We start from the raw sequence: 27,066 nt of genomic DNA on the forward strand, positions 1-27,066 counted from the left end.
TTCTACTCATCCAGAAGGGGAAAGTGGATATGGAAAAAGCACCCTGCAATGTTTTAAGAAGTCAACAGGCAAGTACTACACATCATATCACCTGTGCTCGTATTTCACTACTGAGAACTATCCTTTTGTCACATCCAGTGCAAGGGTATCTGGATAATACAATATATATAGGCAACCATATTCTCAGCAACAATCATTTTATTGTAGAGGAAAGAAAGAAAGAATCTTAGAGGACAGTTGGTAGTATCTGCCACGGGGTCCGTACAACCAAATAATGGGAGTGATAGTTAAAACAGAATCACACTTTTATTGCAAGACCAAAAGAGAAGCATAATAAGTTTCAAACGTTGATACTATTATTAAGTTATTTAATAGGCCCTGGTGTGTAAAGCATTCAGAAAATGTAGCTGCATATTCTTCAAATTCATATCTTAATTTCTTATAAGCATATGAAAATATTTGGAAAATTAAGAATAGTTTTCCACATTTGCTTTCATTCTCAGGACAGCATTTCATTTATGCATTTACGGAGCCTCTCTGTGTGCCAGTTGCTGTGCTAGGCTCTGAAGGTATAAAGACAACTAAGATACAGCTCTGTTCTCAAGAAGTCCACAAACTAGTCATAGATATGATCCGGGTTTGGGTTTTTATTGGTTTTGTTTTTACAGTGCTGAATGGTGTGATTAGCGCTGACCTAGAGTTGTGTGCACAACTCAGCATGGGTGCACAGGGATGATTCAGGGGGCGTAGTTACAGAACACACGAGGCTAAACCTGAAAGTGAGGGTGGGAGTTGACCAGATGGACCCAAATAGGGAAAAGCATTACTCGCTAAGGAAATGGTGTGGGCAAACTGAGAAAGTATAAAACAGCTCATGTGTGAAAGTGTTAGTGAGTTAGCCTGGAGTCTGAGGTGCAAGTCAGGGCAGAGCGAGTTGGGCTTATGAGCTTTGCATCGTGAGCTTCTAACAGATTTTATTCTATAGGTGATGTGGCTCCACTGATTCCCAGGACACCTGGTTGGATCTGGATTTAGAGAAATCATTAGCAACGTAAAATGATAGATTGGAATCTAAGGAGTTCAAAATGCCAGCAGTAAGGCTAAGCATGCTGATGCTTTAGCTGAGAAAATTCTTGTGGAAAGAGTTCCATCTACCAAAAGAAAAAAAAAACAAACACTTGACAAAACTCTTAGGAATTTCGTCTTGAGAATAAAGTCATAAAAGAAATACACTTTTTAATCAAACTTATCATAGTGCCAGATAGTATAAGAGAAATATGTATATACACACACACATATATCTTTATATAAAACATAAAGATATAGATATATCTTTATATAAAACATAGATATAGATATATCTTTATATAAAACATAAAGATATAGATATATCTTTATATAAAACAAAGATATATATATATAAAACAAAGATATATATATATATAACAAAAATATGTATAGCATAAACCACCTTTGAAGGAGACAAGAAAGTGTGAGCTCATGACATAAGACAGTGTATAACTAGGCACACTGAAAGTGCAGGGGCTCCCAAGGCTGTGAGTATTCAGAGGAGGGAGTTTAAACCATGGCATAATGAGGGATTGGAACTTTGCCTTGAAAAGAGACAACCTGTCTTTGTTTGATTACATTTCGTAGGTACAAATAGAGGCAGATTCTTCTTCCTCAAATGAATGGGCATTTCACCCAAACATACCGACAAGGGAATGGCAGTTGCGCAAGCAGCTAATTTCTTCTTCTCTTCCTCTTGAGTACTATAATGGAAGAAAGGAGAGGATTATTAGCCAAAAAAGGGAATATTATAGTGTGAATATTTATGTTCCCCCAAATTCATATGTTGAAATCCTATTCTTTAAGGTGAAGGTATTAGTAAGGGGGGCCTCTGGAAAGTGATTAGGGCATGAGAGCAAAGCCATCATGGTTGGATTATTGTACTTATAAAAGAGACCCCAGAGAGCTAACTACCTCTCCCACCATGTAAGGGCACAGCTGGCAGGTGCCATCTATGAACCAGAAAGCGACCCTCGCCAGACACCAAATCTGCTGGTGCCTTGATCTTGGATTTCCGAGTCTCCAGACCAGTAAGAAATAAATTTCTATTGTTTAGAAGCTACCCAGTTTATGGTATTTTGTTACAGCAGCCTGAACAGACTAACACAGGGAATTAATGGTTAGAATCTCTGTTTCCTCCAGGCAGGATTCAACAGGAATACTGAAGAAGGGTGATGGAATAATTGTGACAGCCACTGGCTCATCTTAGAAGTCACTTCCCTCAGATGAGAACCATAGAGGGTTGGTAGGGCGTAATGAGAGCAGCAGCTGCCAGTAAGACAGACTGGATATGAATCCTATGGCCTGAGGCCGTCCCAGAATGGTCCCCCATCAAGTGTCTTTATGCTCATGGAGGTACCTTCCTGATTTTCATGGAAAATAGCCACATATTCAGGGGCTGGGCCATTTGTCTCTTCAAGAACAGGGAGACCCTAGAGACCAAGGAGGGAAAGTCTTTATAAAGTGGCATTTGCTTGAGGAGCTAGAGGACCTGATAAAGGAAATATCCCAGGGACTTTGTGCAAAGACAGTTTGGTGAGGCAGAGGGCAAGCGTGCAGAAAAGAGTTAACACAGCAGGCCTGCTTTAGAAAGGCCTGCTTGCGAGGGTGGCCCTTGGCTGGTGTCTGGGAACTTGGCTTTCAAGACAGTTTCCACCACCCTGACTGCTAAGGGTAACTCGTGATGCATAAACTACATGTGCCAACAATACAATTTATGCTTTCTCTCTGGAACTCTGGAATTTTAGTACGTGCTAAGCAGCTGGTGCCTATGTGACCAGCCCCCAATAAAAACCCTGGGCACTGAGTTTCTAACAAGCTTGCCTGTCAAACAGCATTTCACATGTGTTGTCACGGCTCGTTGCGGAGGAATTAAGTACATCCTGTGTGACTTCATTGGGAGACAACTCTTGGAAGCTTGTCCTGTTTCCTCCCTATTTTGCTCCATGCACCTTTTCCCTTTGCAGATTTCGCTTTATAGTGTTTCACTGTAATAAATCTTAGCCATCAGTACAACTGTATTCTGTGTCCTGTGAATCTTCCTAGTAAATCAAACCTGGGGATGGTCTCGGGGATCCCTGGGACAGCAAGACTCACTGGAAGGACTCCAGTAGAAAATAGCTGCTCACGATTGATACAGATAAACACATATATTTGTTTCAATTTCTATCTTCCAGAATAAGACATTTGATTATTTTAGGTGTATCTTGCCTAACAACTGTAACTACTCAGAATCTTTCAGATTTTAGAAAGGCACTGAATATACCATATATTATTAAATGCCCCAGGAGGCCTGGGGAATACATACTAATGTACTCAAATACATTAGTATGGCTACTTTTAATACATGAAAAGTCTCACTAAGAAGAATAAATAGAGGTTATATGTAGCCTCACATCAGTCCAGGTCAGGGCTAACCCACCAGATGAGTTTCTGCCAAACTTAGGGGAAAAACACTTAAAATTTTTAAAGCATTTTGAATTTTGGCATTGCAGATAAGGGATTGTGGACCTGTATTACCCTCCTTCTTTTGCTTATCCGGAAATTAAGGCTTAGAAAAGTTAATTGATTTGCCAACAGTAGCACAGCTTGTATCTGATCTGGATTTCAAATTTAGGACTGTCTAGGCTACATGCCCGAGAACTCTTATCTGTCACTCTATACTGTCTTTCTAGCTACTTATTTTAAGAATATGTCTTCAGTGTCTGCATACTACTAAGGAGGAGGTAATGTGTGAACAAGGGAGAATAGAAAAGAAGAAAGTAATTATATTTTTTTGACATGGCCATTTACATAATTTACTTTCCTTCATGAAATGGATTCCTAATATATATTTATTATTACCTTCTGTAAGTCTAACTGCACGACAAGGCCCAAAAGAGAAATATCCACCCATTCTCTCTCCTAGGGTATGTCTGTTATATCCTTATAGTAATTCTCAGAGTGTGAGTGAGAGAGTGTGTGTGTGTCTGTATGCATGTGTGTGTGTGTGCCCCCGCATTTGCATTTTTGCCTTCCAAGGCAGCAGGAGTGTGTCTTGTGTCTTATTTTCTCTCTGTTTCTCTTTTATTGCATAATGCTCAATAATTCATTTAAGTTGATATGCTTTCATTGAATTGAGTAAAAAATTACCTTGGCTGAATGAAGATAACTCCCAGATTTCTCTGCATGGGGAGGCCAGCCACCTTGCACTTACTGGAGAAAGTTCTTAATAGACTTACCCACTTTTACCCTCATTGTGGCAACAAAGAAATGGTTTCGAGAAGAGAGAAACAACAGGACTCCTGCCAGTAAAACAGGAAAATATATTTTACATAGGTATTTGCTGTGAGGAGGATTTGAAGGGACAGGAAATCACTACCAAATACATGTGAACTGCCAAGTTTCGTTTTGACTTTTCTGCTCCTACCTGCCTCTCACTTTAAAAAATAAGTGCTTGCTTACCCATGTTTAGGCAATAGAAAAAATAAAATAAAATAAAAATAAATGCTGTATCAATTAGATAGATGTCGGTAACCCAGTTTTCTGAATCCTGACATCCCAGAATGTAAGAATTTGTCATTCTAGTAAGTCTGTTCTGCCTCAACTTGTAAATCAGCTTAATTCAATTCTAAGTGAAATCTCTTGTTTTTCATTATGTCTGACACAAGCTTAGTAATTCTCAGAAAATAGTCCTTGTGAAATGAAGTTCAGCTGGAAATTCTGATATTCGATGATGCTTACACTAACAACTGTCATTCTTGGCACTGGCTTCATTATTCGGTGACACAGTTAAGAGCCTTGTTTTACTTTTATTCAAAAATGTCTTTGTCTTTCTCTGCTTGTTCCAGCAACAGTTTTCCTGGAGTTTTGGAAAAGACGGCGAGCAGTAATTGCTTATGACTGGGATTTGATAGACTGGGAAGAAGAGGAGGTTTGTATCATTTACCTCAGAATGTTGTAAAAAGCAAATCACCCAGAACCACACGACCCCCCCCAAATCGTCACTCTCTGTTCTGTGACGGAAGTCAGGTGTGCTCATAAAGCATTTTCAGTTGCCTTTTCAGAAAATTTCAAGCAGTATAAAAATGGACTGACAATTTTTTTAAATTTTTGATTCCTTAGTGGAATCAAATCCCTTGATTAAGTGAAGAATTCCACTTGTAGGTAGAGGCACCAGAAGAATTGGTGGTGCAGCTTTTTTTTTTCCATTTTCTTAAAAATCATCCTTTTTTCTTTAACTTCAGCAGAAAAAGAGCATTCATTTGACATCTCCAGGTACATGGAAGCAATCCTTCCAAGAGAATTACCCAAAGACAATGCGTCTGTGAGCAGCACCCAGGACAGTGCCCAGATGTGCACAGGCTCTGAAGTATGACATCAAGTGTTCAGTGCTGGGGACAATCCACTCTGAAGCAGCCACTTTGGGAGACGTGGTTAAATGGAGGGCCAGCTCTAGAAAAAACTGCCAAGGAGGGCCAGACTTAGTCCCACCACTGTCCCTTAGCATCTTCTAGGCCAGTCCGTTGTTCTCCTCCTGACCTGTCTGGTTCTGATACTCTCTTCTTGCCCCTATTCCTGTCGGAATTCTAAAGTACCCACACTGGGCATGGTCACCACGGTCCCCTCTTGGACCCTGCTTCCCTTGACAGTTGGTCCAGGCCTCAGCCCCACTCTCCTCCCTCTTGTTCATTATCTCTTACCCCTCCTGAGTCTCATTTCCTCAGAGCTTTGTTGTGCCAGTAAATCAGATAAACTACTCATATATGTATAATGTGATCATGGCTATTAGTATGTGTTTTCCTTGAAGGGAACACATGTATATATTTTCATGTATCAAAAAGAATCTTTCAGAAATATGAATGATGTGAATTTTAGCCCTGTGGTAGGCTTGGTGGAGGAAGTAATTCTGAGAGGTATTTTTGTTGTTGTTGTTTGTTTCCTTCAAACTATGCCTCCTGAATGGCTGCCTGTTCCCCTTCTCCCATGAACATGTTTGGGCAGTTTTTTGGTTTGGTTTGGTTTGGTTTTGAATATACTTCAGGTGTACAACAGGAGGTTTTGATACATGACACTGAGATTTTCAGCAATCCTTGTTCTCCTGATAAGGCTTTCTCTCATGTTTTTATAAATATTCTCCAGGCCAGGTGCAGTGGCTCACACCTGTAATCCCAGCACTTTGGGAGGCCAAGGAAGGGGTACCACTTCAGGCCAGGAGGAGGATTTGAGGATAGCTTATAGATGGCCATCTTCTCCCTGTGTCTTCAGGCCAGGAGTTCCAGACCAGCCTGGCCAATATGGTGAAACCCCATCACTACTAAAAACAGAAAAATTAGCTGGGTGTGGTGGCACGCACCTGTGATCCCAGCTACTTGGGAGGCTGAGGCACAAGAATCGCTTGAACCCAGAAGGTGGAGGTTGCAGTGAGCCAAGATTGCACCACTGCACTCCAGCCTGAGTGACAGAGCGAGATCCTGTCTCAAATAAATAAATATATGTGTATATATATATTTTTTTTTCTAGGTTCTAGGTATATATATATATATATACACACACACACACACATACATATACATATATATAGATAGATTTTCTTCAAGTGGCCAATTTTCAAACTATATATATGTATATATACACCTAGAACCTAAAAAAATATATGTACATATATATATTTTTATATATGTAAATAAATTTATTTTATATATGTAAATATATATATGTAAAATATATATACATATATATATGTGTGTGTGTGTATACCTATATATTCTAGGTTTGAAGACGCTTCCCAGGCTGACTATGACATCTATTGGTAGCAGCCGGACTGCATTCAGAAATTCCTCTTGTGCGGTGCCATTCTACTGTTTCTGGTTACATGTGTTCATGGGAACAGTTCCCAGTGGGATGGAAAATGTTCTTTCCTGGGAATCACCTTGGGCAATTTACTTCACCTTTGGACTTTAAAAATCTCTAATGAAAAGAAGTGGGACTAAATTTTCCCCTTCTCTCTGTAAAGTGTGGCCCTATTTGAGTAACTTTGACCAAACCAGTCTACAATCATTGTTGGCATTTGTGGTGGGCCCCTATGTGGGCACCCTTCTGGGGAACATATGTATCCCTTATAAGTGTGGAGCCTTCTGTCTTCCCAGCCCCTGATAAAAAGCGTGGAGTGTTGAATTGTCCTCTCACTCTGCATACCTTTGTACAGGAGCCTACATACGTAGCCATTCCCAGCTTGGGATTCCTTGTGGAAATGCCTCACTTCTAGCCCATGGTTTCCACTTTATTGTGCAGAAAAACCCAGACTCGCTGCAGACCTTCTGGGGCAACCTCACACATTAGTTTGTCAGGGCTGCCATAACAAAGTACCACAGGCTGGGTGGCTTCAACAATAGAAACTTACATGCTTACAGTTCTGGAGGCTAGAAGTCCAAGCCAAGGTGTCAGCAGGGTTGGTTCTTTTTAAGAACCATCAGGGAAGGATCTGTTCTAGGCATCTCTTCTTGGCTTATAGATGGCCATCTTCTCCCTGTGTCTTCACATTGTCTTCCCTCTGGTGTCTCTGTGTCCAAATATCCTCTTCTTATAAAGACACCAGTCATATTGGAGTAGGGTCCACCGTAATTACCTCATTTGAACTTAATTACTGCTATAAAAAAAACCTGTTTCCACATATGGTCACATTCAGTACTGGGGGTTAGGACTTCAGCAGATGAATTTGGGGGAAGCAAGACACAATTTGGCCTATAACACCCGGTGATATGGTTTGGCTGTGTCCCCACCCAAATCTCATCTTTAGTTGTAGCTCCCATAATCCCCATGTGTTGGGGGATGGACCTGGTGGGAGGTAACTGAATCGTGGGGGTGGGTTTTTCCTGTGCTGTTCTCATGATAGTGAATAAGTCTCGTGAGATCTGATGGTTTTATAAAGGGGACATCCCCTGCACATGCTCTCTCTTGCCTGCCACCATGTAAGATGTGTCTTTGCTCCTCCTTCACCTTCCACCGTGACTGTGAGGCCTCCCCAGCCATGTGCAACTGTGAGTCCATTAACCCTCTTTTTCTTTATAACTTACCCAGTCTTGGGTATTTCTTCATAGCAGTATGAAAATGGACACATACATCCAGGAACACAGACCTGTCTCCATGATTGGCCTTAGTTCTCGGATGACTAGCTCAAGGGCTCTTGATGACAATTATGGCCTAATAAATTGAAAGTTTCCCAAAGAAGCAGAAGATTCTAGGTCTGCTGTGTTTATCTCCTCAAGTGTAACTGCCTAAAATAAGTGAAAGACAGAGCCTGCTCCTAATGTATCTCCTGCTGATCTTACCCATGACCTACCCCTGAGGGAAGTCCAGCCTTGGGCTAATTCAGTGGCAGGAGCCAGGCTGAGCCATGTGAAGGCCATCCTTCACGCTACATGGGCAGGCTGCTACCAAACTGGGCTCTCTCTCCATGACCTCTCTTCTATCAGCTCGTTCCTTGCTTTCTGTCAGTACCTTCATCCGAATCTTGACCATTTCTGCCTGGATTAACTCAATCTCCGTTTCAGCAGAGTTTCTGCTCATTTGCCATCTTCTCCCAAAACTCTCAAACATAATGCATGCTTAATTAACGGGAACCACATCAGTGTACCATCTTGCTGATTGCCTTTTCCTAATCTCATAATTGGTTTTTAGTCAGAAGCTTTTCACATTCAGGAGGCTCAGCTAAATGATATAAAATCTGTTTGATTTAGAATTGGAGGGACCTTGATTTTAACTGGTTTTGAAACGTGCTTACCTTGTTTTCAATTAAGAATTAAGAATATACCTAAAGTCTATTGGTTAAAGATGAATGACTCCTATAGGAACTTATTAAAAAGTAGATTCACCATGTTTTTAGTGAACTAAATCTAAAAATGCAAAAAAAAATTGCTGGAGGAAACTAAGAATTATATTGTCATTATAACTTACAAAATGGATTTTGAACATTTTCCTGTAGAGAAGCCTTCTTTGTCCTGGTGTTTCTTATCACTCTCTGGTAATAAAAGTAAAAGCTTATTAGTTGTTCCAAACCATTAGGACAGGACAGCTTGTCCCTTTTAAAATACCATTCTTAGGGTGGTTTTTTCTTCAAGCATAGTTTTATAAGTTAACTGATAAATGTAACTGTTAGTCCAAATTTCTTTGCTTTTGATGATAGTAAATCTTGATCTTCACTCTTTAGATTTTCTTCAAGTGGCCAATTTTCAAACATTTAAGCCTGGGCAGTTCATTGGTTGACTAATTAGTGTGGCAGCTGTTGACTCTGTTTTATGGTGGGGTAAAATGATATTTCTTTTTTTATTGTGTGAGCACCTCTTTAGTGCATTAAAATGTGTCTGCTTGTCCTTTAGGAAGAAATACGACCCCAGTTTGAAGCCAAGTATTCCAAGAAAGAGCGGATGAATCCAATTTCTGGAAAGCCAGAACCTTATCAAGCATTTACAGATAAATGCAGCAGACTTATCGTTTCTGCATCTGGAATATTTTTTATGGTTTGAAACTTTTTTAAAAATATTTGTTTCATAAAGTACAAACCTATAGCATAATAACAGTAATCATATTGGGCATTTGCATAGTTCTACAAAATATTTTTGTACTTTGTTATTTATTCCTCACAGTAACTTCGTTTGGTGATCAGGGATGGTATTGCTATCCCCATTTTACAGATGGAACAACTGAGACTCCAACAGGTTATGGGGCTTCCCCAAGGTCAGCCAGTAGGTAGCTAAGAGCTGAGACCCTCTAATCTGATATTCTATCCTCTTGCCATATGCTACTATGTGATGCTGAAAGGAGTCAAAAATGTGAGACAGGATTTACAGTAGTGTTTTTCAAACTTTTCACCATGCCCATACAGTAAGAAATATATTCTCTGTCATAACCCCGAATATGCCAAGCAAATAGATGTATAAAACAGTGTAAGTAAAACAGTGCTCACCTTTATAATATGCATAAGCTCTGATTTTGTTTTATTATAGTATATTTTTAATGACAGATTAGCCTCCTAAAATTAATTTCCTGACTCACTAATGATCATGTCAGTTTGAAAAACAGACCTGAGTTTTTAGCTTTTCCTAAAAAGCAGTCTTAGTAATTAACTTTAACACTGTTAATTACTTAACAAAACATACGCAGATGTTTCTGAAATGTCATTTTAGAACAGTAAAGGACGATTAGGATCCTCCTTTCCTTTTTTCAAATGATGAGTATATAAATATATGCCTAGACCATTAGAATAGGAAGAACAAGACTATAGCAAATCCAGACAGCCTACTCCCTTTTGCCAGTGAAGAAACTGGGGAGATGAAGGGCTAGGCAGCTTACCCAGACTCCTTGGCTCAGACCAAGATTCAAATCCATGCCTGTCTACAGATACTGCTTTTAAGCAATTGTGTCATGCTTTGCCTTCTATGTACATATTCATATTTATTGTATTGTTTCTTACAAAGACCCATAGACATAGATTAAGCTTTTCGTGTTCTATGGATGGGGAACTTGGAACACAGGAGGCTGGAGCTATGGAAAGGACAAGCTTGCCCAAGGTCACACTGCTGGGTGATAGCTGAACTAGGGCTCTAATCTCTCCTCTGACTTTGAATCCAGCCAGCTGTCCATCCTACCTCATTGCCATCCTTGTCTGAATTTCAGCATAGATTTTACCTGTCTCCTGATCAATGGCACTACAATTAAGATCTGGACAGGTTTTTGTTTATTTTATTGTTATTTTGGCCAGTCTGAGCTAGGACTTGTGCTTGAGCTTTTAGAACATATCTCCCTTAAAAGTAAGCAGAAAATAAATTTTGTGCAAAACAGGAATACTTTTGTGAAGAAAGGAATCTCTAAATCAGCAGAGGCCTTCCTGAGGCCTGGCTTCAAGGTCTAGCCTTTGATAATTAAGTGGGTTAAGGTCTCTAAGACATGTTAATATTAGGTAATCACCTAATGAAAGTCACAAAACTTTTTGGAGTCTCAGATTTGCACTAAAGTCGGCCCTACGTGTCTGTGGGTTCTGCATTTATGAATTCAACCAGCCACAGATGGAAATTTAAAAAAAAAAAAAGTTTAGTTGTGGCTGTACTGAACATGTACAGCTACATGTCATTATTTCCTAAACAATACAGTATAACTATTTACATAACATTTACATTGTATCAGGTATTATAAGTAATCCAGAGATGATTTAAAGTATATAGGAGGTTGTGTACAGGTTATATGCAAATACTATACTATTTTATAGAATGGACTTGAGCATCTGTGGATTTTGGTATCATGGTGTTGGGGGGTGGTTCTGGGCCAATCCCTCATGAGGATACTGAGGGACAACTGCATTTCATAGAGAAAGAAGATATGCTGTATTGTTCTTAAATGCCATGAAATCTTCAGGGAAACATGCTTCAGTCTGTGTGAATATCAGATTAACAAGATATGTATCTATCACATTGTTGATTCACTCAACAGCAAATAACTGAGCACTTACTATGCACCTGTAATTATGCTAAGGTGCTGTAGAAACCACGTGAGCGAAAAAGACTCCTTCCCTGTCCTTATGGAGCTTACTTTCTAGTAGGGGAGCCTGAGAATAGTCAAACAGATTGTTAGAAATTATAAGTAGTGTCCTGAAAAAAGATGTACCCATATGGTATGGCTCCCATATGACAACAAATAGTCTGGGAGTCATGAAGAACTTTTATTATGAAGTGGTGTTTGAGCTGAGAAGTGAGGAAGGATGAGTAGGTGTTAACTAGGCTGTGTGTGTGTGTGTGTGTTCGGCAAGAGATTGGGTGGGTAGGTATTACAGGCAAAGGAAATAGTCTTGATGATTAAGGGTGCTTAGCCCGTTTGATGTAATGAGAGAAGATGTGGGGACCCCAGAGGGAAGGAAGAATGGTGCCCAAAGGGGCTAGAGAGGGTCTTGGCAGGCTGCGTAAAGGTTTTGCTTTTATCCTAGAATAATAGGAAACCAATAAACAATTTTAAACCGAAGAGTGACATGATAGGATTTCCATATGAATATTTGTCCATCTGCTCAATGTATATTCTGCATTAAAAAGTGTTGTCCCATAGCTTACACACATTCTCAACTTTCAAGCAATGTAGTTCTTTTATTTTAATAAAAAAGAAAATAGAAAAAGGCAAGAGAAAGTATTAACCACAATGAAAAGTATGCATTTGATTATGATCTCTTGAGCAGTACTGCCATGGCGTTACTTCCTTTTCCCATCAGAGGATGTTCCAGGAACGTGAATCCTCTTCCTGTAACATTCCAGCAAGAGGTTCACTGGGTGTCTTGTCTTCCTGCCAGATCTGCGTGGTGATTGCTGCCGTGTTCGGGATCGTCATTTACCGGGTGGTGACTGTCAGCACTTTCGCTGCCTTTAAGTGGGCGTTAATCAGGAATAACTCTCAGGTTGCAACCACAGGAACTGCTGTGTGCATCAACTTTTGTATCATTATGTTGCTGAACGTGGTAAGTGAGCTGCAGTGGCTAGCCAAACGGATCAAAATGTGTGGGCTGCAAGTGACAGTTTTCTTCTGTTGCTAAGGGGATCTGGCCTCAGAGAGGTGGGCCATTCACATAGCACTGATGTCCTGGCAGCAAAGTGCCTGGCATGAAGATGCACTTGGGTCTGGGTGCTTAAAAGTCTTGATTCAAATCTAGACTCCGGGATTTTCTGCAGTATAAGATTGGGCAAAGCACATAACCTCTCTGAACATTAGTTCCCTTATTTATCCAATAAGATTATATTGTACACCCCTTAAGTAAATTTAGAGAAAGAATTTAGAACACTCAGAACCTGTGACACAGCATTGCAATGTTGGTTCCTGTTTCTTTTTGATTATCAATGATAGGAAGATAGACAGTATCCAAAGCATTCCTGGCTAGGTACAGGGGCTCATGCCTATAATACCAGCATTTTGGAATGCTGAGGCCAGAGGATCGCTTGAGCCCAGGAGTTCGAGACCAGCCTGGGTAACATAGTGGGACCTTGTCTCTACAGAAAAAAAAAATAATAATAATTGGCTGGTCATGGTGGTGTGCCCCTGTAGTCCCAGCTGCTTTGTGGGGCTGAGGTGGGAAGATCACTTGGTTCAGGAAAGTGAAGGCTTCAGTGAGCAGTGACAGGGCCACTGCACTCAGCCTGGGTGACAGAGGGAGACCCTGTCTCAAAAAAACACAAAAACAAAAACCAAAGCATTCCTTGATATAACCCTGCAAGGAAACCATCAAGCCGGTACATATTGCTTTTGTTGATTTCCAGGCTTTTTCAGATAGCATATTTCAGCCCAGATTTCTTTCCTGAATTCCCATACTCACATGTTAAACTGCCTGCTTGACCATCTCCACCTAACACTTTCAAACCCAACTCCCTGTCTTCCCTCCAGAATCAGCTCCTCCCACAGCCTTTCTAATTGTACTTGCCCAAAGTAAAAGTCTTGGCATTCTACTGGACTCCTGTATTTCTCTGGCTGTCCAAATGTATCCAGAATTTGATCACTTTCTGCACATCCCGAAGTCCCACCCTGGTCCAAGTCTGCAGTGTCTCTTACTGAGATTATTGCAGCAGCTTCCTAAGTGGTCTCCCAGCTTCCACATTGCTCTCTTCAATCTAGGCTCAACATGGAAGCCAGAGAGAGCTTCTTACATGTAAGTCAGTTCACATGGCTCCTGTGTTCACAAGGTGTAGTGGCTTTCCTCTCTCTCACAGTAAAAGCCTGCGAGGCCACATCTACACAGTGGCCTCACGGGCTTTCGCTCATCTGGTCTGTGTGACATCTCTGACCTCATCTTTTCTTTTACTCATGGTGATTCACCTGCTCCAGCTGCACTTGTCCTTTTGATGCTCTCACCCCAGGACTTTTTTTATTTGCTGTTCTCTCTGCCTGGAGCCTTTTCCTCCCACAGGGTCTGCATCGCTTAGTCCCTCACCTCCTTCCAGTCTTTGTTCAAATGTCACTTCTCTAGTAAATGCTTCCCTTGTCACTCTGTTTTAAATTGCAGCCCACTCCTGCTATCTGACAATTTCCCATCTGCTTGCCTGTGTTTTTTTCTATAGCATTTATCACCATCTAATATGCTATATATTTTACTTATTTATTTTGTTTATCTGCCATTTCTTTTGGAATGTAGGCCCATAAGAGCAGAACCTTTTCTTTATTTTGTTTGTTTGTTTATTTGTTTTTCACTGTTGTTATTCCCTAGTGTCTGGAACAGGGCCTGGCACATAGTAGATGCTCTGTAAATTGTTGTTGCTATTTTTTGTAGAACAAAAGTAGTGCCTGACATGGTTGGCTGCTGAGGTCAACCTATACATAAAAATATGGCCAGGCACTGTGGCTTATGCCTGTAATCCCAGCACCCCATCTCTACAAAAAAAATTTTTTTTAATCAGCCAGGTGGCACACCTGTAGTCTCAGCTACTTGGGAGGCTGAGATAGGAGGATCACTTGAGCCTAGGAGTTCATGACTGCGGTGAGTCATGATTGCACCACTGAACCCTAGCCTGGGTAACAGAGCAAGGACCTGAAAAAATTAAAAAAATTTTAAAAGCTGACCTTAAAGGTTTGTAGTGTAAATAAGTCAAACAATGTACATAGAGTGCCAAGGACAGTTGTTAGGCATGGAGTAGATGTTTAATTAATTATAGTTCCCCTATCCTTATTTATACTGCATCTTAAATCTGGACCATAATGCTGAAATGCTTACATCTTTGAAAAAAGATTTTACAGAGGCCAACTAATTTAATACTATTATCCATACAGGTTTATCTATTTAGCTTGTCATTTCTAGTTCTTTAAACAATCCTGAGTCCCATAACCAATAAAACTTGAGTGAGTCCTAAGAGAATTCAACCTACCCAATAACAAAGAACTTAACTTATGATCCCTAGGTTAACTAGTAATCAATGAGCTAATTAAATGCAGGTAGCTCATTATTAGTATTAAAATACATAAAACATCTTTATTATTTTAGGAAAAAAGTTTCAAGACTCAGAAGTAATAAAAAAAAGGGCAGTTGCTGATCATTTTGACGTGATGTTTGTGTGACAGCTTAGCAAGTGGAGATTGAAAGTAGATGGTTAGCACTCCCTGTACCTCCCCCTTTTGACCCCCCATCAGGACTCAGTCTCAGTGTTAATTGTGGAATACACATTGTAGGTGGAGAGTGATTCCTAGTGAAATTAACAAAACAGCCATAGGTGAAACGTTTTGCATCCTGTTAGGATGCAATGAATTAATGCCTACTGTATTGTTATCATCTGTTTCCTCCAATGTCTTAAAATTTAATTTATACATCTTCTTAACAAATAAATGCCTATGTGGCATGGGCAAAGGCTTCATGACTAAAACACCAAAAGCGATGGCAACAAAAGCCAAAATTGACAAATTGTATCTAATTAAACTGAAGAGCTTCTGCACAGCAAAAGAAACTACCATCAGAGTGAACAGGCAACCTACAGAATGGGAGAAAAATTTTACAGTCTACCCATCTGACAAAGGGCTAATATCCAGAATCTACAAAGAACTTAAACAAATTTACAAGAAAAAAATCAACCCCATCAAAAAGTGGGCAAAGGATATGAACAGACACTTCTCAAAAGAAGACATTTATGCAGCCAACAGACACATGAAAAAATGTTCATCATCACTGGCCATCAGAGAAATGCAAATCAAAACCACAATGAGATACCATCTCACACCAGTTAGAATGGCGATCGTTAAAAAGTCAGGAAACAACAGTTGCTGGAGAGGAGGTGGAGAAATAGGAATGCTTTTACACTGTTGGTGGGACTGTAAACTAGTTCAACCATTGTGGAAGACGGTGTGGCGATTCCTCAAGGATCTAGAACTAGAAATACCATTTGACCCAGCCATCCCGTTACTGGGCATATACCCAAAGGATTATAAATCATGCTGCTATAAAGACACATGCACACATATGTTTATTGCGGCACTATTCACAATAGCAAAGATTTGGAACCAACCCAAATGTCCATCAGTGATAGACTGCATTAAGAAAATGTGGCACAAATACACCAAGGAATACTATGCAGCCATAAAAAAGGATGAGTTCATGTCCTTTATAGGCACATGGATGAAGCTGGAAACCATCATTCTGAACAAACTATCGCAGGGACAGAAAACCAAACACCACATGTTCTCACTCATAGGTGGGAATTGAACAATAAGAACACATGGACACAGGGTGGGGAACATCACACACCAGGGCCTGCCGGGGGTGGGGCTGAGGGGGAAGGGATAGCATTAGGAGATATACCAAACGTAAATGACGAGTTAATGGGTGCAGCACACCAACATGGCACATGTATATATATGTAACAAACCTGCACTTTGTACACATGTACCCTAGAACTTAAAGTAAAATTAAAAAAAAAAAAGAAAGAAAGAAATGCCTATGTACAGGAAGTGAATCTGTAAATACACACTTGCCCATATGTTTCAAGCAGGTACCAGTGTTGTCAGAGTAAAACACTTCATTTAACTGGAAATCATTGATCCAGCAATATCTACTTCAAGACACAGCCTAGATAAGAGGAAGTAAACAAATTCAAAATGAAGATGGGAGCATAGGGAGTGGCAAAAGTACATAGTTGCTGATGTTACAAAGCACCTGCTATATGCTGGGAGCTAGGCTGCTAGACATTTTACATCTTTTGTCTCCCAGAGTGTTTTAGACTAGCCAACATGGATGAGGTAGAGTTCACACTCTAAAGCTAACACATGTTATTCTTAGGGATGCCCTTGTGGTTTTTCATTTATTTTAGATATAACATGAACATCTTTGGTACTCTGATTTTCAGCCAACATCAAACTAGAATAACATAAGGTTGCTAACGCAAGAATACTGATGAGAACAGGGAATAACAAGCCATAGCAAAGAGAAGGAAAGAAAAGAAAAAATGTACATAAGAACTCTAAAAGCAGCATCAGCCAGGACCTCTTTGTGCAGGGGCCGGTTACCTTACCCTCCTCAGCTATCTGTGATGACATCTCATCACCGCACACACATTTACACTCCTGTCCCCGAGGTTTCGCGGGTACCATTATGAGGGCAACCAAATGTGTAATATAGTTGGAATGGTTTCATCAGAATATCTTAAAAAAATTTTAAGTCCTTTCTATCAGCATAAGGGATGACAGACTAATGGTTGTAATATAGCTTTGACCAGTTCAGAAGTAAACTCTCCAGTGGCTTCTGAAATTACTCAGTGTGAGATATTATCATGACCCAATATAGATTTTTTACAGCTGTCTATTGTTTTCAACTACTTAAAATATTGACCATACTTTTCTTCCAAAGGTAATCATTATTTAGACATTAATTATTAATAATTTTTATCAACTAAATATAAAAACCTTGAGAGCTAGATTAAAGACTCTGATTTTTAAATAATATAATTATTATAAATCACATATCCCATTTCTGACTTTTTGCTAGATTTGTCCAGTGCTAACTAAAATAACAGATCTTTATCAGATGCCAAGTTTCTGATAGATTTGATGATATGTGTTTACTTTTATATAGTATTTACTTTAAAATTTATATTATTTTACGAAAACCCTCTAGGTCCTAATGAAATATTATGCCTCTTAATGGCTGGTTAAGGGGCACTTAGTAGTTTACATTTTATTCCATGTCTTGAAAAATAAATATTTCAAAGATAGAGAGAATAGAAGTGAATAGGATGGAATTTCTTGTTCCTGATCGTACTGTCTCAATTCTGTTCTGCTTCACTGGTGACCAAAAAACATCCCAGTATGGTGATTGCAAGCCAAATAAGCCAACAAAGGCTATATCCCAGGAATAGACTAAAAAGTTATTATCATCCTTTTTATCCAGCCATGCCAATCTGAATCAGATATTTAATTATACTATAAACACATCTCATCTTCCAAAAAAAAAAAAAGTAAACCAGATAATATAGCTTGCATCAGAGCAAGTCCACATTTATTGATCAGACTGGCAAGATAAAAGTAGAAGTACACATAGCTTCCTTTTGGACATATCTGTAAGATCAGAAAGCTTTCTGCTGGTTACAGATATTCACAATGAGAATTTGCAGCATCTAGTTTGGAAACTTAGATTTTCCGCTGCTCTTAGCAGAACAAACTTCCCATGGTTTATCTCTCAACCGTCTAATGAGAAATCAGACATTTTTCCAGAAACCACTCATGTGGAGATCTCTGAGCGGCTGTGAGTCCCTCTGTGTGTGTGCCCTTACCTCCTGCATCCTGTCCAATGTCTCACAGTCCATATCCTTATATATATATATATATATATATATATATATATCCTTCAACATATATATGAAGTAGTCACAGATGCCATGGATCCCTACTGTGTCCCTGTATGCTTTACCTTATTTTTCACAAGGTTAATATTACTCATATGTTGACTCTTATGTTGTTCCTTTTTTTAAAATTACAATGTTTTCAGTGTTCACACCCATATAACAAAGGCATATCCTCAGCTCCGAGGGCCTTTTAGACAAGTGTGCAAAGTGAGGTACTGTGACAAGTATACATCATTGTGAAAGACATAAAAGATAAACCAGTTAATCAAGAATTGTATTTTTGAGAAAGGTTGTCTCATCAGTCAAATTAATTTTCCCTGATAATTACATAATTAAATAATTGTAATGTTACAGTGCCTTCGTAATACATTGTAATATTAAAATATATTTGATTAGAACATCTGTTCTTATCTGTTGTTTACTAGGATTTTGTTTTTATGATCAAATGGGTATGACTAACCTATGTCACAAGGATTCTTATGGAAAATGACACCAATCTCCATTACCATTGGACTCCAAGAACCTGAGATTTCTAGACACAAGATTTGGTCCTATGCCATATTAATATATCCTAATATAGCAAACCATAGTTGTTGCTGAAAGTTTGGAGTCATACATACAGATTATGTTGTTTATTTCTGTAATTAGCAGAAATCTCAGATAAAAGAATTCAAAAATTAAGCAGGACAGGAAGGTCAGTGAGTTCAATACCCATCCTGCCCACATATAAAGAAAAGGATGGTCTGAAGAAGAGATAAGGAACTTGCCCAAGTCCTGTAGCTTGCTGGATGGTCAAGCTGTAATTCCAACCTGGGCAACTTTAACCAGTGTGTTTTCACTACTTTAATCTAAATGTGTTCTTAATCTTCATATTGTTCCAGTCTATTAAACTACTTTTCCTTTTCATTTTCACTTATCGTCTTTTGTTTTAGAAACAGCACTTGATCTTTCAATTATACCCACTCTGGGGAATCTCCTAGAGCTGGATTTACCCTAGACTATACTCTCTGTTCCTTGGTACACACACGCACACACAAACACACATACACACATGCATACACATACCCCACCCTCAGAACCATCTATTGACCAGATGGCTGGGTGAGTTAAGGATGCGTTGAGTTTCCATCTGGTCCACCAATGGAAAAGTGGAGTACCATAAGCTCTGGGAATTTCCAGTAATGTTTAATCACTTCAGTGCTTTTGAATGCTGTAGTCTAGAGTTTACAGCAGTCCATAAAGAATAGGATTGCAGGATCTTACCATTAGAAGCGGACTTAGAGATTTTTACATTCAAGATGCAGAGGCTCAGCAATATTATGACTGCCCAGCACTGCCTAGAAAGCTGGTAATGAATAGCAGCTGGCCTTATTGCCATAAAATTATTTGCCCCAAAATAAGAAGTGAGATTTTATAAATAGTTAGATAGGACCTTGTACATTTCTTTCTTGCCCTGAAAATTACACCAATCTCCATTACCAATGGACTCCAAGAGTCTGAGATGTCTATACACAATGTTTTCATTGGTTGAGCAATGGATGCTTAATGAAATTATTTTGACTCGTGATTTGACTGCCTATTTCCTTTGTGATTATAGATTTTATAACATGTTTAGTTCATTTATTAAATGCATGAAATTTATTTTACAGCTCTATGAAAAAGTTGCCCTGCTTCTGACGAATTTAGGTGAGTGGAATCCTTTCTATTTCACAGAACTGTACTGTGGTCTAGAGGGTATGTTTCAAAGATTCCTTTCTCTAATACTGCTGGAAAGAAATATTCCCTTTATTTTAAAATTCATACAACAAGTTTTTTCTTTGCCTTCAACAGAATAATTTAAAATGTCTAGTAATTTTTCTATATAAAGCTTTAAAATCTGTCACAAACATTATCTGTCATGAGCTAATGTAATTTAAAGTAGATTTTCTTTTCATGCACAAAAAATAGCATTACAAAAGTACATTTGTATAAAGTATCCAGTATAATTTAGGAAAGTGTTCATTTTCTATTGCCTATAATTTTTGTTTAATTAAAAATGTATCAAGTTTTTATGGTATATAAACTCACAGCAAAATTAGTTTCTTTGAAGACTGGAAGGCCAGGCATGGTGGCTCACATCTGTAATCCCAGCACTTTGGGAAGCTTTGGCAGGAGGACTCCTTGAGTCCAGGAGTTCAAGACCAGCCTGGATAAAATAACAAGACCCTATCTCTACAAAAAAATTAAAAAATTAGCCAGGCATGGTGGCACGTACCTGTAGTCCCAGCTACTCCAGAGGCTGAGGCAGGAGGATTGCCTGAGCCCAGGAGGTCGAGGCTGCAGTAAGTCATGATCATGCTGCTACGCTCCAGAACAATCTGGTAACCAGTAATAACTTGTACATTTATCACATTTTCAAAATAAAGAAATTGTCCCAATTTTATTAACAAGGTATTGGTCATTGTGCTCTATGCATTTTGAGAAAATTACATGCTCCCATCCATAGCTTGCTTTAATGCATTCCATAAGAAGCTTGTCCAGAGGACAAAAAAACTCACAAAAGTATTCCTATTTTTAGTCATCATTATAATAATAGATAGCATTTATTGAAACTTTCTATATGCTGGATACAGAGCTAGGCATTTTACCTTATCTCTTTTAATGTCATTGAAATCTTCCATCACCACCAGTTCTTGCCCAAAAAGATAGAAAGGGGTTTATGTTCATGGAAGAGACAACTGCCCATTGGTAGACAATGTACCCTGTGGTAGCTTGATCCAGGCTAGCAAAAATGCCATTGGAGGTACAGTCCTGGTCCATCCACGGTGGGGACACCTGGGAACCTAGCTGGTGACCAGGAGACCTTTCCATGTAACCAGGAGTTCAGTAGCAGAAGTGAAACCCTTTAAGAAAAACCCTTTAAGAATCCTGTGTCTTTTTGGCCCTCAGCAACAGTATGGCCTTGTCCTAAAACTGACATTTTAAACCATTTTAAATCAGATTCACTTCCATTCTCCCTTCCCTTCTCAGACATGCTCCCAAAAAGCATTTTGAGTTATAATTTGTGGAAATGAATTGATTAAGTGAAGTATTAAATGAGAAATTAGAAGCTCAGGGAATGTGGAAGCAGGCAAAATGCTATTGTATTAAATATATTTCCTTAGACATTGCTTGCTCGTACAATGTAGCTCCTGTGAAAGGATAAGCTCATTTGACATGAGATTTCTAGCTGGAGGTTTGGTCTTGAGGGCAAATGGATCCATGTTTTGGTTCACACCATTGTGTCCAAAGAGCATTTGCTTTATGGAGGTTGAAATATATGGAGATGAGATTGACTCCTGACTGAGGTCAGGAAATTATAAGACACAGATGGTGATATGAATTAAAAGCTCTAAAGATGATGCCACCTCCTTGATATTTGTCCATGAGAATGGAAAAAGGGGGATAAGAGTAAAAGCAAATGAGTCAAATGCTCTTAGCATTCTATGATAGGCATTTGACTCCCTCTTAAGCAGTAGGTTGGTATAATATGAGAACTAGAAGTTGAGACCAAGGAAATCTTTGGAGCTGGGAGGAACTACGCCTGCATAGATTAAGAGGAAAAGAAAAGGCTACTGCAGAGAGCCACGACTGGGAATGAGGCCTCGACAGCCTGGCTGTCTATGCTGCTGGCTCTCTGGGTATCTTGTAAGAGTGGAACAGTCTAGGTATTCAGTTCTCTCAGATTCTTCCATAGCCACTTCTCATGAGACCCTTGTTGGGTCTGGTCTGTGAGCTTGAGGATCCTGTGAGTGGTCTGTTCCATCACACGCCATCCGTGGGTAAACTGGAGTCTCCTGCAGCCTCCTCAGGACTCCTGTGTCCCCACCCTGTGTGTACGGGGAGGGGAAGAGAGGGAGTTGCAAGGGGATGAGATTCAGCCTCTCAAACTCTGCTCACCTTTTGTCCACAGAACAGCCTCGCACAGAGTCTGAGTGGGAGAACAGCTTCACCCTGAAAATGTTTCTTTTTCAGTTTGTCAATCTGAACAGCTCCACATTTTACATCGCATTCTTCCTCGGAAGGTAAGAACCTGACCCCTGCACACCTCCCTAAGCTGAGGACAGAACACTTAGAGGTCACTGACCCATGGGGACAGAGAAGCCCTCCCTTAGGGTGATTTATACGAAGTGTAAAAAGGGAAGAGCATCCTCCTCCCTTCCTTTCCCAAATCTCAAAACCACCTGGCATCCCAGGGAAATCATCTCCACTCAAAACTGCCTGTGCACCTTTTGTTGCTAAGATAAGCAGAGGAAAATAGTTTGTGCATGTGAATGATGCATTGAAAACTTCTGGCCTCTGTCTGCACCTGAATCAGGCTCCTGGCTTTCACACCTATGACAGCAGGTGGTACAACAGGGAGGGGGCTGTAGCATGTCCTGGATTCCTGACTTCACTTAAAATGGAAGGACATCCTGACAGGAAAGGGGGCAGAAACGGGATACCAGAGGATTCTGGGTAACTTTTAAATCCAGCAGTTAAGAGGATTTGGGAAATATTCCCTGGGTAGTGGTAATGTCGCATGAATTCCCTTATATCTGGAGGCATTTCAGAGGAGATGGGAACCCAGGAAGGGCCAGGTATAGGGTTTTGGTGAGATCAACACAGCGGTCTCTCCTTCATTTCTAGCTATTCCAGCAGCACACAACTCTAGGCAAGTAGTTCAATAATTTTTTTTAACAGCATGACTATTACTCAGAAAGATCAAATGTGTTTAAATCCAGGAGTAAAACTTCTGCTTACACAGGCCAGAGCAATTTATATGCAGCAGAAAATGTTGAAAGTCCACAGCAAGCAGCAAGAACTGGCTTCTGCTTTAGGCAGCCTGACAGAAAGGCCAGAAGGGACATGTCCCCTGGAGAATTCCAGAAACTATGGTTATGACAGATCTGGAGGGTTTCCTAATTCCCCCAGACCTACTACTTATAGTAGCAGTCATTCACATTGGAGAATGTGCTAAACTAAATGTAATATTAACTGAAAGCTTGGACCTAGAGTTCTAATGGCTTGTTTTTCTCTGTGTGTTGAAGATTTACAGGACACCCAGGTGCCTACTTGAGGCTGATAAACAGATGGAGACTAGAAGAGGTCTGTATTCTCCCATCATTCCTTGTTTCCAACAGACTTGCATTAAACAGCCTTAGGGCAACTTTGTGTAGATTATAAACCAGACACCCTTTCTTCCTCTCCATTGATTCTGGAATTTCTGTGTTTGCTTACCTTGCAGTGCCACCCTAGTGGATGCCTTATTGATCTGTGTATGCAAATGGGTATTATAATGGTGCTAAAGCAGACCTGGAATAATTTCATGGAACTTGGCTACCCGTAAGTACCTTAGTATCAATAATTGAGAGGCAGCATTGCTGATTATTGGCTTTTCTAGGTGTGGCAAGTAAGATAGGCAATGCAGACTCAGCAGTTAAGCCAGTGCGTGCACCTGGAACTAAGTGCTCACATTTAGACATCCAAAGGCAGCCATGAAAATCATAAACATTGGCTCTTCTGGGAGATTTAGCACAATTCACATGAACAAACGTGAATATTCTTTAAGGAGACTCTTTAGGCCCCTAAATATTGGATACTTGCTTGTGAGCCACTTTAAATGATACCTCTGACCTTTTGGGCTCCAGCATTGCAAGTCCTTAGCTATGTATGACACATTAACTACATCTCCACTCTCCCATCCTCATGGTAAGGCTGATGATAAAATGTTGACAACAATGAGCAAAACCTTGCATCAGCTTGGTAAGGATGACCTTGAATTCTGCTGTGTTTGCTCAGTTATGGTCAGTTAAGTTTGAATGGGGACATAAATCAACAATGCTTCTATTCTGCTTTAATTCCACACCTATTGGTTTCCACGTCAGCTCAATGTCTCTGTAGAGACAAAGAAAACTCAAGATTTCAGGGAGGACCACTCAGCCAGAACAATTAGTGGGAACTTGGTTCACTTCAGAAAGTCTTTTCTTAGCTCTCTGTCAGAACCAAAGCCAGTAATTTTCTGTTCTTAGATTTATTTTTAGAAATCTTCTTCCAAGTATTTGATGTTTTCTGTAAAACTTTTTTAAAATAAAACATTAAACAAAAATTATCAGCATTATATTCTACTTTAAGATATAAACCACAATTAAAATGTCATAGACATCAAGAGAATTATATTTTATCTTCTGGTAATAATGACATAGAGCAAAATTGTAAAGTAGGCAGTTTGTCCTTGATATTCATCCCTTTATTTGCTTCATTTCCCATGTGTTTTGTTTTTTGGCCCTTCTACTCCTGGATATCCTTCAACTTTTTCCTTGTCCTGTACAGAACACAGACCTGCCTCCAATCTCTCATTTCCTCAATGCTTTCTCATATTACAAAATGCACTCCTGAACACTGCTAAGGGTTCCTGTGCTAACCTTACCAATGCCAGGTGCATTTTACTGAGAGTCAGAGCCCCTGTGGAGAGCTCAGGCCAAAAGCAAACAAGTCCAGTTGTAGAACCACAGGTGTTTGTGCGCCAAGAGAGGAAGCATTTTGTGGGTTTGCAGATCTCTAGGCCCCTGACGTCAGAGTATACAGCTCAGCACCCATGTGGCAAGACTGCTCAAGGGTCCTAAATCAAGCCACTTAAGCCAGATATTCCTCAAGATATCTTGGTGTTGCCTTTGTACTGGGGTATCCATTTATAGATATTCTCAGTCCTCTATTCAACCCTCATAGGCAATGCCCAACATGAGACAGTTTCATGAATGATTAAAATAAGTTCATCAATCATTCTGTTTACTTGCAAATATAAATACTTGAAGTATAGACTCCATTGTTATTTTCTTCCTAACCTGAGGCTTTATTTCTTTGATAGCCTGTCCTGAATTTTTTCAAACTATTGTTTCTGTATTCAGACTCTCCTCTTTCTCATTACCTAAGTCATATGATCAGTTACATTTTTTGTAAGAAATTGATCTTTTTGTCCAGGTTAATTCAGAATTGGTGGACTAGAAGAAAAGTACGACAAGAACATGGATCTGAAAGGAAAATAAGTTTCCCACAATGGGAAAAGGACTATAACCTTCAGCCGATGAATGCCTATGGACTCTTCGATGAATACTTAGAAATGAGTATGGAAATATTCTACTTTATCTTTTTAATTATAAATTTTAGATCTCCAGATATATTCAACTAAACATATACCCATTATCATCAAGGTCCTCAGAGCGTAGGGATTCCTAAGCCAAACAGAGAGGAAGGCACGTCCTGCTTAAACTATGCTACACTTACATTTAAGGAATCAGATTTCTCTAGAATCAAACCAAAGCTATTTCTCTTAGCATGTATCTAAGACCGTGGGCTTTGGAAGTAAATTATCTGGGTTCAAATCCCAGCCCTATCATTTATTAACTGTGAAACTTTGGGCAATTACTTAATCTCTCTTTGTCTCAGTTTCCTCATCTCTAAAGTGGGAATAATAATAAGAGGAACCGTTTCATAAAGTCTTTGTGTGGATTAAATGAGTTAATGCATGAACATGACTTAGAGCAATGCCTGGCTCAGTATGTACTCGGTACGTGTTACTTATATCATTATTATTCTCTTATTTTTTTTGTCTTCTGGAGGGAAAGGCAAATAAAATATCTTAGATAAATTAAGTATGTATATATTTTCTTTCATTATTAAATTGAATATGTATATATTTCCTTTCATTTTAAGCTCTAACATAGGAGTGGAAATGAGGGAAGGGCTGGGCAAGATCCATTTCTTCTAAAGGAAGCAGTTCTTTCTGGTCAGATTTGAAATTTAAAGGAATAGTAGAATGGATGCTTAATGTGTCTTAAATTGTTTTTGTTCAAGTATCTACTTATGTCTTTAGAGTTTCAATTATAGAATGGAAGAATGATATAACCTAGGGAAGAAATCAATTTGGACATTAAAAATAAAACTTAATAAAGAGAATTCATTAAGAGAACTAACCACTTTGAGATCCCTTAATGGATTCTTCTCCCACAAAGAAGACAATGAACAATAACGTTGGTATATTGAGTGCTTAAAAAGAACCTTTTATGTGGCTAGAATTTGGTAGTGCTCCAAATCCTGAAGTATCTTTGCAACACAAAACAAATCTCAGAAGTATCACAAGCAGACTGATGAGTTCTAACTGCTCACTTCTGTTCTTTTGTATTTGCTATTTTCTTAATGACTTCCCCACTTTGTTATATACTTTAAAATGTATTCACTGAAGTATAATAGTGAAAAAGTGTATATAAGTGTAGAGACCAATGAGTTTTTGAAAATTTACACACAAATGTAACCAAATATATGTAGATGAGAGATTGGCAAACTATTGCCTGCAGGTCAGATTCAGCGCACTGCCTGTTTTTGTAAATAAAGTTTTATTGGAACACAGCAACTCCCATTTATTTACATATTATTTGTGGCTGCTTTGGCACTGCAACAGTAGAGTTGGGTAGTTGTGTCAGAAAGTGGCTGGTCTGCAAAGCCTTCTTTATTTCTAGAAAATGTTGCTATCCAGTGAGCTAGATCAAGAAATAGAATATTATCAATATCAAAGAAGACTTCTTTGTCCCCTCTTCCATTTATAGCACCCTCTCTAACCACTTTCCTGACTTCTAACACCATAGATTAACTTTACCTTTGTTATTCTCCATTTAAATGTAAT

At 39.3% G+C, this 27,066-nt stretch overlaps 1 protein-coding gene across 9 annotated transcripts in view; it reads left to right on the plus strand.

The window, feature by feature from the left end:
* Positions 1-27,066, plus strand: part of ANO4 (anoctamin 4) — a 430,350-nt gene that overhangs the window by 375,935 nt on the left and 27,349 nt on the right. For all 9 annotated transcript variants that reach the window (XM_054527543.2, XM_054527542.2, XM_054527546.2 and 6 more), the window contains 8 exons: positions 4,899-4,981; positions 9,426-9,566; positions 12,377-12,541; positions 20,039-20,075; positions 22,321-22,432; positions 23,438-23,495; positions 23,635-23,732; positions 25,368-25,510. In XM_054527543.2, coding sequence (XP_054383518.1) covers positions 4,899-4,981; positions 9,426-9,566; positions 12,377-12,541; positions 20,039-20,075; positions 22,321-22,432; positions 23,438-23,495; positions 23,635-23,732; positions 25,368-25,510 — 837 coding nt within the window. The remainder of the gene's footprint in view (positions 1-4,898; positions 4,982-9,425; positions 9,567-12,376; positions 12,542-20,038; positions 20,076-22,320; positions 22,433-23,437; positions 23,496-23,634; positions 23,733-25,367; positions 25,511-27,066) is intronic.

Source organism: Pongo abelii, chromosome 10 (assembly GCF_028885655.2).
Source record: "Pongo abelii isolate AG06213 chromosome 10, NHGRI_mPonAbe1-v2.0_pri, whole genome shotgun sequence".
Classification (NCBI taxonomy): domain Eukaryota; kingdom Metazoa; phylum Chordata; class Mammalia; order Primates; family Hominidae; genus Pongo; species Pongo abelii.